Below are 12208 nucleotides of genomic sequence, written 5' to 3'. Positions count from 1 at the left end.
TAGGAGACTGCCGTGCTGTTGTCGGACAAGACCACTAGGTGTTTCCCTTCGACAATTTCTTCTGCTTGCAGAACTGCTAGCCTTACTGCTGTTAGCTCCTTTAGGTTGGAGGATGCTGACTCCATCTGAGGATCCCATTTGCCTTGCAGAATCTGATGTTCTAAATGTGCCCCCCAACCGAAAGGGCTTGCATCCGTGGTTAGGACCACCGGATCTTGGGCTGACCACGGTACCCCGTTTTTTACATTTTCTATTTTTAGCCACCAAATTAAAGAATCCTGTACTTGTGGCCATAGAACGATTTTTTGGTTCAGATTGTGGGGATCTTTTGCCTGTTCGGTCAGTATTTGCCATTGCAACTCCCTTGAATGTATTTGTGCCCACCGAACCGCTGGGATTGTGGCTGTCAACATCCCCAGAAGGGACATGGCTTCTCTTAACAAGATAGGCCGGCCTGATTGCGTCTGATTTATCTTTTGCTTTATGGCGTTGATCTTCCTGTCCGGAAGGATACAAATTTGCCTGATTGAGTCCAGTTGAATTCCTAGGAATTCCTGTATCTGGACTGGATGCATCTTTGATTTTTTTAAATTGATCAGCCATCCCAATCTGGATAACAGGTCCCGTACTTTGAGACTGCTAGTACGCATTCTTCCTGGCTGTCTGCCACAAGGAGAAAGTTGTCTAGATATGGTATTAGTAAGATATTTTCCTTCCTTACCAGCGACGCTATCTCTGAAATTATTTTTGTAAAAATTCTGGGAGCCACAGACACCCTAAAGGGGAGACATTGGTACTGTAGATGAGTGGGGATTTGATTTATTTCTACTATTAGTCTTAGGAATTGTTGATGTTCTACACAGATGGGAACGTGATAATAGGCATCTGTGAGGTCTTTAACTGCCATGTAACAGCCTGGATATAGCAGTTTTGTTGTAGTTTTTAACGTCTCCATTTTGAATTTGTCTACCTTGATGTATTGGTTTAGGGATTTCAGATTGAAGATCGTTCTTAGCGAACCATCTGGCTTCGGTGTGAGGAATAGGGTACTGTAAAATCCTTTCCCAACTTCTTGTGTTGGTACTTCTACGAGAACTTGTTTCTCCCTGAGGAGATGAACTTCCCTTTCCAATGTTGCTTGATTCCTCTTTGCGACATGGGTGACTTACTCAAGGAGGAGGGAGGGAGGTGAAATTTAGACGCAGGCCTTCGGTTAGTAGGGATACTACCCACTGTGATGTCTGCAATTTTTTCCATTGGTGGACAAAAAAACCGAAGTCTTCCTCCCACCCGGATATCGGCGTCATTGTTGTTGTTTAGGGTCTGATTTCTGAGGAGGCTTATTGAAGAGATCTCCTCTCTTTCTCTTCTCTCACCCCAGGGTTTCCCACGGGTGGATCTATCCCCCGGCCGACCCCGGCCTGCTTTTCCTGAACCCCGAAAGGAACGCCGGTTATCACTCCACCGCCGTCTTGAGAAGGGGGGAGGTGGGAAGTGTTTCTTCTTATCTGCTGCCTTCTCTAGAATCTCATCAAGTGCCTTCCCAAAGAGATACTGGCCCTCACAGGGGACTGCACATAATTTGACTTTGGACTGAAAGTCAGCTGACCAATTTTGGAGAGGGCACATGCGCGGGCAGAAAACCGCACTGAGTCAATGGCGGCATCTGCGAGGAAGCCTGCCGCATTTTGAAGTGAGGGTATTACCTCTAAGAGTCTCTCCCTAGGGCATTTGTTCCTTATCTGCTCACTCAACTCCTCTAACCACTTTATCATGGCCCGAGCTGTACAGGTAGCGGCTACCCCTGGCTTGAATGCCCATGTTGATTCTTCCCATGCCGATTTTAAGAAGGCATCCGCCTTTTTATCCAGAGGGTCTTTGAGGGCCCCCATGTCTTCGAAGGGAAGCGCTATGCCCTTGGAAGTGCTTGCAATTGCAGAGTCCAATTTAGGTGCTTTCTCCCATTTTTCACAAGTTTCTTCCTCAAACGGATATTTGCGTTTAAGGGTCTGGGAAACTGACATTTTTTTAGTTGTTTTTTCCACTCTTTTTAATTAAGTTTAAAACATTATAGTGAAAGGGAAAGACTCTGCGTTTTTTTACTTCTAGGTTGCTAAACATAGAATCCTGAGTTGTTTTATGTTCTTTTGGTGTTTCAACCCCCAATGTTGCTCTAACTAGCTTAAGCAGTTTCCCAACATCCTCAGCTAGTACATACGGCCGCCCACACTCTTCATCCGAAGAGTAAGTCTGAATCACCATCAGGCGGCAATTCCCCAGGTTCACCCTCTGATTCCACGTCAGAGGTTTGGGCAGGTCTAGGAGGTGGATTTTCCGAGCTATACAGTCCATGCTGTTTCATTTGCTCCTTCACTGTGATTTTTACTTCATCCCTCACGATATTCTTTATATTTTGGAGTAGTGATGAGGACTCCTCGGCCACCGTTTTTTCTATACATAAACGACAGATCCGTTTGTCATAAGTTTTAGGGAGAGCTCTATTACAGAGTGCGCAGACTTTGTTTTTCTGCTTGGCCGTAACCTTCCTCCCCTGCACAATATAATACAGAAACACTGTGTTACTGACATGTCATTTTGCCTTACAAAGGCACTCACCCACCGAACCTTTACCACGGAGGTCTGTGGAACGTCCACCGGTACCGGCGATTCCGCAGTCGGGTCCGCCATGCTGAAGAGGCTGTAGGCACTGCTGCTTATGCCCTGCCTCTTAATATAGTACCGGGGAGAGAGCGGTGTGAGCGCCCCTGACTTCCTCCCCCCGGGAGAGTCAGCACAGCGCTCTCCTCGGCGTGTGACGCTACTTCCGGTTGAACCCGGAAGTAGTTCCATTCACCCCGGCGCCAGCCTAGTGATGGGACACGCTTCTGCCCCGATCCAGCCTCCAGCCAGGAGCGGACACCGGGGAGCCCCCCCCCCCGCGGGACGGACGCCACAGCTCCGGATCACCCCACGTGAGTGATGCGGCCGTATACACCGCCAGCTGCTCCCGAGGTGGGCCTCTGTCTCTGGACCGGCACCTCCAGAGAGAGATCCCTCTGGGACGATGTGGCAGGTTCCCCGCAGGAACAGGAAACCAAACTGAGGAGAGGAGGTGCCGCCCCCATCTTTTATCTCCTATGCAAGTTTCCTGTTCCTGGGGGGGGCTGGAACCATCTCTCACGTTGGTGCCGTCATAGGGAAGGGAAAAATCACAAATTCAAAATGGAAACAATAAAGTCTACCATAAAAATCCTTTTCCCGAATTGCTACATGGTCGTGATAGACATAACCGATGCATATTACCATGTGCCCATCCACGAACAATCTCAAAAATTTCTCAGGATGGCAGTGTCCATAAAGGGACAAATAAGGTATTTCCAGTACAGGGCTCTCCCGTTCGGGATCTCAATTGCTCTGCTAATATTTACGAAAATAGTAGTGGAAATGATGGCTCACATAAGGGAACAAAATACACTAATAGTCCCTTACTTAGACGATTTCCTTATTGCAAGCAACTCGGCTCAAAGTTGCAGGGAACAGAGAGACTGAGTAATGACCATTCTGACGGACTTGGGGTGGCTCATAAACGTAAAAAAAAATCAAAGTTGGAACCCTGTGAAGTACAGGAGTTCCTAGGACTTACATTAGACTCCCGGGTTCAAGAATGCCGACTCCCAGGTCCCAAAAAGGACAATATATTAACCATGATAGCACGAACGTTACACAATCCCTCCATGACTAAGGAGAGCAATGTCGCTACTAGGCTCTCTATCCTCATGCCTACCAGCGATACCCTTCGCACAATTCCACACAAGGGAGCTTCAGTGGCACATACTAGAATGGCAGCTAATACTTAAGAACAATTTGGAAAGCCGGGTCAACCTAAATTCCTCAGTTATTCATTCCCTTCTTTGGTGGGGAAAGAACCAAAACCTGTCAAAGGGAGTCCCTTGGGTGCCAAAAATATCTCGGGTAATAACAACCAATGCGAGTCCCAGAGGGTGGTGGGCTCACATGGGGGACAGAGTGGCTCAGGGAAACTGGTCAGTTCAGGAACTATCAGCATCCTCAAACCAAAAAGAACTTTGGGTGGTGCATCATGCTCTTCTATCTTTCCTAACCTACATTCTGGGACATCATGTCCGAATTTTTTCGGACAACAAAGTGACTGTAGCGTATATAAATCACCAAGGAGGAACAAGGTCTCGATCACTGATGAGTTCCTCCGCCAAAATTATGAAGCTTGCAGAAGAAAATCTACTATCCCTCTCTGCGCTACATATTCAGGGTTCAAGCAACGAGAAAGCAGATTACTTGAGTCGAACTCAGTTAAAACAAGGTGAGTGGTCCCTAAACCAATCTATCTACAACCAGATCACCGAAATGTGGGGAACACCAACAATAGACTTATTCGCTGATTCCAAAAGCAAGAAAGTAAACAAATTTTGCTCACTGAACCCAGAAGGGAATCCCCAGGCTCTAGATGCCTTTCTGATTCCATGGACCCACAAGTTGACTTATGCCTTTCCTCCAACCATTCTGATCCCGGCAGTCATTCGGAAAGTCAGAGAGGACAAAACAAAAATGATCCTTTATAGCCCCGTTCTGGCCAAAAAGAACGTGGTTTTCCTGGCTGAGGATGCTATCGGTCTCAGACCCATGGATCCTACTGAATATACCAGACCTGCTACAGCAAGGGCCGATCTTCCACCCACAGGAGTCGAACTTGCATTTGACAGCATGGCTTTTGAACGGAGACTATTAAAAGAAAGGGGTTTCTCAAACAACTTAGTTGCTACGCTATTAAAAAGTAGAAAACCTATCACTACTAAAATATATGGGAAAACATGGAGAAAATTCCTGTCTGTCTCCAAGGTAAAAGTCCAGGATGGGCCTTCAATTCCTAAAATACTTGAGTTCCTACAAAAGATCTGGAACAGGGGTTGGCGGTCAGTACTCTTAAAGATACAGATAACAGCTCTAGGAGCACTCTATAATCAAAATATTGCGGCCAACCCATGGATAATAAGGTTTATTAAGGCAGTAAAAAGATCAAAGCCCTTAATTACTCTAAAGATGCCCTCATGGGACCTAAATTTAGTCCTCTCGGCGTTAACGGGTCCTCCATTCGAACCCATAGAGACGATTCCCATTAAAACATTATCACTTAAGACCATTCTCTTGGTAGCATTAACATCTGCACGCAGAATAAGTGACATTCAAGCCCCATCCTCTAATCCACCTTTCACTGAAATATTGGATGATAGAGTCACTCTTAGACCCGACCCGGCCTATTTGCCAAAAGTGGCGTCAAAATTCCATAGGTCACAAGAAGTATCCCTGCCGTCCTTTTGCCCAAACCCAAAAAATTAGAAAGAGCAGAACTTCCATAATCTAGACGTCAGAAGATGCCTAGTCCAATACTTAGATTCCACCAGGGAGTATAGGAAGGAAGGCTCTTTGTTTGTCTGTTTTCAGGGTCCCAGAAAAGGATTCCGGGCATCCAAAGGTACTTTGTCAAGGTGGATAAAGGAGGCGATAAATTTGGCATATTTATCCACGGGGAATACGATCCCAGATGGTATAAGAGCGCATTCCACAAGATGAGTAGCTACCTCATGGGCTGAGAGGTCAGAGGTATCGATAGAGCAAATCTGTAAGGCGGCCACCTGGTCATCACCATCAACCTTCTTTAGACACTATAGATTAAATCTAGCCTCTGTGTCTGACTTAACCTTCGGACGAAGGGTTCTCGAGGCGGTGGTCCCTCCCTAAGGTTAGTCTCTGCAATTCTCTCCGTAGTGCTGTTATGGGAGACTGAGAAAGTCATAGTTACTCACCGATAACGGTGTTTCTCGGAGCCCATGACAGAACCTGCTTATTCCCTCCCATCACGAGTGCGGTGAGCACCTTTAATTACATATAATTTATATAGTATAGTTTAGGCACTGGGTTCCTCTATTAAGAAATGTTGTAATATGCCTGAAGGGCGGATCCCCTCTCTCCGTAGTAACTACTACTTTTTTTTTTTGTCTTTTTTAAAATAAAAAAATAGCATCCTCGCACTGCATGCGGATCACTATTGGGGAACATTTCTGCGATTCTCATCCATGTAAAACAGACCGTGTGTGTTTTTTTTTTTTTACGGTATATTTTGTGTGTGACTCCAGCCTAGGTCTGTGTGCTAGACTCGATGCATTTCCCCTTTTGTGCTGTCATGGGCTCCGAGAAACACCGTTATCGGTGAGTAACTATGACTTTTTGGTTTACAGCACTGACAGTGGGTGTTCTACTTATAGCAGTGCGAGCACAGGATCACTTGGCAACATACAGATCTATGATGAGCAGTAATAATAATCACTTCAACTGCCTATTTTTAGGATAACAGCCAATTCCCCAAGTCAAGTACAATTAATAAATGGCAGTGTAGACTCACCTGAACAGGGCTTCCTTGTCAAATACCGTATCCGCAGGCATATTTACTGGTATCAAGAGATCGGGATGAGAATCAAAGTGAATGAAGCTAATATTACTGGCAGGCAAGTGCTTCGATCCAATAGCTCGGTATATAAATGGCAGCACCTGGGGGAAACAATGAAAATGATGTGTTCTTACAGCCCGTAATTACCTGCTCACAATAATGTACTACATACATAGCTGGTTATTCCATATCCATGTCTGGATTTAACAAGATCAATTGCAATGGAAGCTAGGAAAACATTGCACTGTGCCATATACAGTATGGTAAAACTAACTATTTTCTATTTCTAGTACTTTAATAAGGATCTCTAAAAGGCACTGAAATACAATAATAAAAATATCACATCACTGCAGGCGGCATTATTTCCTAGAGAGTACTTTGGTAAATTAGCTGCAGATACAAGACATCCCAATTTGAGGCAGTATTTTTATTTTATTTTTTTTCAAATAAAAATTTCCTAGAAAACTAAATTTCCCACAATATTCCAAATGAAGTAATCCTAAAGAAAGCCATATTAGATGGCTACCAACTAGAAGCTCATTTGGTGACAGCTATTCCTCACATTCTCACAGTGCTACCCACCGAGAATGGCGATTTTCACTAACACAAGTCAAATACACATTAGATAGTTGGCTGGTCAAGTCATGCCAGACTAATTAATTTCCTTTTATGACGGAACACTGACTGGGTGGATAACGGAAATGCGGTAGACATAGGATCTCTCGACTTCAGCAAAGCATTTGATAAATTATCTCATATGGGACTGACAAGGCTACGATTAGGTGGATTCAGAACTGGCTCAGTGATTATACTCAAAGAGTGGAAATAATTGCACATCCAATTGGAAGAATGTTTCAAGTGGGGTATCACAAGGCTCTGTCCTGGCCCCAGTGTTGTTAAATATTTTTATAAAATGATCTAGATAAGGGAACTGATGGTAAACTATAGAAATCAAATATGCAGACAATGCAAAGCTAGGAGGAATAGCTAACAGTAGAGAAGACAGAAAGGATCCAGAAGGATCTAGATAAGCTCGAACAATGGGCAGCGTCTAATAGCATTTAACAGGGAGAAATGCAGGATTCTACATCTGCGACAGAATAACAAAAATTATGGTACTCAGCGTTCACTGGGAGAAATTTCTCCAGGTGAACTCACCGCAGCACAATCAGGCTTTTTCTCACTGTGCAAGCGGTGAGCTCACCAAGATGCCTGCAGTTCAGGGGCCCGGCTGGGAACGCAGCCTCAGTGACGGCTGTAACCTCGATGTCACCTCTGCTCACTAATGCTGAGCTCGCAGCAGCTCATTCATTGGAGGTTCTCAGCCTGGACAGTCACTGTTTATCCTCCAGACATGGACTACAGCGTGGGACAGAACTACGGAGAGTGAAGGATATGGTTATTTTTGTTTTATTACAGGAGATGAGGGCTTCAAAGGAAAGGACGATGACATGAGTATGGTTTAATTTAGAATTAACCCCTTAGTGACCACCAATACGTCTTTTTACTGGCCTCACATATCAGCTAATAGCATCCAGACTGGTGAAAATGCAACAGCTGTCAACTGTACACTATTGCTGACACCTTGCTGTATCAGCATTGATCGGTTTTGGAGTCAACCATGGCTTTTTAACCCCTTAGATCAGTGTTTCTCAACTCCAGTCAAGACCCACCAACAGGTCAAGTTTTCAGGATTTCCTTAGAACTGCACAGGTGATACGGTAATTTCATCGCCTGCTCAAGCAATAGTTCCATCACCTGTGTAATCGTAAGGAAATCCTGAAAACATGACATGTTGGGGGGTCATGAGGACCGGAGTTAAGGAACACTGCCTTAGATGCTGCTGTCAATAGTGACTAGGATATCTAAATGGTTAACAGAGTGTGGGGGGCTCCTTCTTTAACGCCATCGGCATCCTGACATCATGATTGCGTGGTCCTAATGTTTGCCATGGCAATTAAATGGCCAAATAACGATCTTAGAGTCTGCGGGTATAGCGGCCTGCTAAAAAGTTGGTAACATTTACCGTAAGTGGCGAAAATAATATTTTTCTTCTCTGTCATGCCACTATGCAGTCATTCCTGAGAACCATACGAATGGTTAATCTACCTGACAGTTTTGAATACGTTGAGGGGTTGCCGTTTTTAAAGTGGTCTCACTTTTGGGGATTTTACAATATAAAGGTCCGCCAAAATCACTTCAAAATTGAATAGGTCCCTAAAAAAGTAATTTTTTTTTTGTGATTTCCTTGAAAAAATGAAAAATTGCTGCTACAATTTTGAACCTTCTAACATCCTAGCAAAATAAAAAGGATATTTTAAAAATGATGCTGATGTAAAACAGATATGAGGGAAATGTTATATAATGACTATTTTAGATTTGTTTTTGTCAAATGTCTGATATTTTTTATAAATACAGGCAGAAAATATCAACATAAATATACCATTCACATAAAGTACAAAGTATCACGAAAAAAGGGTCTCAAATATCGTAGTTACTTACCGATAACGGTATTTCTCTGATCCCATGACGGCACTAACGAGAGAGAGGGATCCGCCCTCAGGGACAGGAAACCCACAGGTTAAAAAGGTGGGACCTCTCCTCCACCTCAGTTGGTTTACAGAGCCTTGCAGGGAATTTCTGCTGTAACTTAATTGGTTATTTTTACACAACGAATCATAACTATATAACTTATATAAGCTGCTCTCTATATACATTATATATATATTATATATATATATATATATATATATATATATATATATATATATATATATATATATATATATATATATATACATACATACATACACACACATACATACATACACACATATATATATAAATTTTTTTTTTTTTTATGCACACCTCGTGACTTAAATTATTAGTAGTGTGGACACCCATACGTGAAGGGAGGGAATATAAAGGTGCCGTCATGGGATCAGAGAAATACCGTTATCGGTAAGTAACTACGATATTCTCCTACCCCATGACGGCACTAACAAGAGAATTTCAAAGAATGAAAGTTTAGGGTGGGACTACTGCCTCAAGAACTCTCCTACCAAAAGTTAAGTCTGAGGGAGAAGATAGATTATCCTGATAGTGCTTGAAGAATGTAGAGGGGGAAGACCAAGTGGCTGCTCTACATATTTGATCTATTGATGCTCCACCACGTTCAGCCCAAGAGGTTGCCACCGACCTGGTTGAATGGGCCTTAATTGTGTCCGGAGCTTGTTCTCCGGAAGAGGTATATGACATCTTGATGGCATCTCTTACCCACCTTGCCAACGTGGCTTTCGATGCCTTGTGACCCTTATTTGGTCCCTGAAAGCAGACAAACAGAGCCCTTTCTTTCCTATACTCCCTTGTGGCTGATAGATAGTGCGTTAGACATCTCTTTACATCTAGTGTGTGTAGAGCCTCCTCTTTTTTGTTTTTTGGATCGGGGCAAAAAGATGGTAACGCTATCTCTTGAGATCTGTGGAATTTTGACGCCACTTTGGGAAGGTAAGAAGGGTTAGTTTTAAGGATTACTCTGTCATCTAATATTTGGGTTAGAGGTGGGTAGGCTGATAAGGCCTGCAGATCACTAATCCTGCGAGCTGAGGTTAGGGCCACCAATAAACAGGTTTTCCAAGATATTATTTTCAGTGAAGCCTGACAAAGGTTTGAACGGCGCCTTAGTTAGTGCTGAGAGGACTAAGTTCAGATCCCAGGGAGGAGCGGTGAGATGTATAACTGGTCTGGACCTAGTAGATGCTCTAATAAATCTTTTTACCCAGTGATTCCCTGCCAAATCCTGGTTATAAAGGGCACCCAATGCTGCAATCTGAACTTTCAGGGTGTTTGTTGCCAGGCCTTTCTCTAATCCTTTTTGCAGGAATTCTAGGATTTCCTGAATTGGCATCTGATTCGATAGGACAACCCCTGACGTGGAGAGAAACTTTTTCCAGACTTTCCCGTATGCTCTGGTGGTTATTGGTTTTCTACTGGCCAGCAGGGTAGAGATTAAATTTGAAGAAAACACCCTTTTTGTTAACAGTTCCCTTTCAAAAGCCAGGCCGTCATATGCAAACTTTTTATTTGTGGGTGATTCACTGGCCCTTGATGCAGAAGGTCTGGGATCTCCGTGAGTACCCAAGGATCCGCTATAGACATTAGGCGTAACCATGGGAACCACACTCTTTTCGGCCAGAACGGAGCTATCAATATCACATTGGCTCTGTCCTCCCTGATCTTCTTCAAGACTAAGGGAATTAGAGCTATCGGAGGAAACACATAAGCTAGATGGAACTTCCATGGAATTAACAACGCGTCTATAGCTACTGGACTCCCCCGAGGATCTATCGAGCAGAAGGCCTCCGGTTTCCGATTTTGATTGTTTGCAAATAGATCTATGTCCGGGGCCCCCCAAAGATCCACTATGCGTTTGAATATTTTTGTATTTAACTCCCATTCCCCCTGTTTTAATTGGGTTCGGCTTAGAAAATCTGCAGTTTGATTTTCTGACCCTTTTATGTGGAGGGCTGTCAGGGAGGACAAGTTGGCTTCTGCTTGTGACATGATGAAATTTGTTACTTTCATTAGGGATTGAGACCTCGTCCCTCCCTGGTGATTTAAATATGCTACTACCACCCTGTTGTCCGTCAGTACTCTCACGTGGTGGGAACGGAGGGATGCTAAAAAATGATTGATGGCGTACTGAACTGCTAAAAGCTCTTCCATGTTCGAAGTAAGGTCTTTTTCTTCCCCTGACCAAGGACCTTGGGCAATTTGCCTGTTTAGGTGGGCCCCCCACCCCCAAGGACTTGCGTCTGTGGTCAGGATTATCGAGACCGGCCACACCCATGGAACCCCCCTCCTGAGATTGGACGGATTTGTCCACCAGGCTAAGGAAGTTTTTGTCCGAGGGGATCTTTTTAATTGCGTCTCTAAATTTCCTCCTGCGTGGGATACCGCCTCTAGTATTTCCCACTAGAGATCTCTCGAGTGGCTCTGAGCCCACTGGACCGCTGGGATACAGGATGTCATTGACCCCAGTATAGACATGGCTTTCCTTAGAGTGAGGATAGACACTCAACTGATTCACTAGATGTACCATATTGGATACTTTCTCTTCCGGCAGACGACACTCTTGCTTTGTTGAGTCTATTACTATCCCTAAGTACAGCTGTACTTGAGACGGCATAAGCCTGGACTTTTCCAGGTTCAAAAACCATCCTAGATTCGATAGGGCTACCATCACTCTGTTTAGTTGCTGGCTGCAATGTAGAGAGGAACTGCCCATCACTAGGAGGTCGTCCAGATAAGGCACAATCAATATGTTTTGTTCCCTTATATGGGCCATTACTTCCGCCATTAATTTTGTAATACCCTTGGGGCAATGGCTAGACCAAACGGAAGAGCCCTGTATTGGTAATGTTTTAGTCTCCCTTGTATCATTACTGCCACTCTGAGGTATTTTCGGAACTCCGGATGGATTGGCACATGATAATACGCGTCTTTTAAGTCTATAACAGTCATGAAACAAGACGGGATAAGGGATCTGACACATGATTTTATTGTTTCCATTTTGAATTTTTCTATCACCAGGTATTTGTTTAGTTGTTTCAAATTTATTATCACCCTGAAAGTTCCGTCCGGCTTCGTTCGAAGAAAAAGCAGGGAATAAAATCCCCTCGTCTCTTCCTGTCGCGGAACTTCCTGTATGACTTTCTTTTCCAGAAG

General features: G+C 44.0%; 1 protein-coding gene across 2 annotated transcripts in view; it reads right to left on the bottom strand.

Moving 5' to 3' along the window:
• Positions 1-12208, bottom strand: part of C6H5orf22 (chromosome 6 C5orf22 homolog) — a 145740-nt gene that overhangs the window by 120708 nt on the left and 12824 nt on the right. For both annotated transcript variants that reach the window (XM_069730618.1, XM_069730616.1), the window contains exon 2: positions 6437-6582. In XM_069730618.1, coding sequence (XP_069586719.1) covers positions 6437-6477 — 41 coding nt within the window. In that variant the 5' untranslated portion in view covers positions 6478-6582. The remainder of the gene's footprint in view (positions 1-6436; positions 6583-12208) is intronic.

The sequence above is a fragment of the Ranitomeya imitator genome, chromosome 6, assembly GCF_032444005.1.
Source record: "Ranitomeya imitator isolate aRanImi1 chromosome 6, aRanImi1.pri, whole genome shotgun sequence".
NCBI lineage: Eukaryota > Metazoa > Chordata > Amphibia > Anura > Dendrobatidae > Ranitomeya > Ranitomeya imitator.
This window is presented reverse-complemented; position numbering and strand designations above follow the sequence as displayed.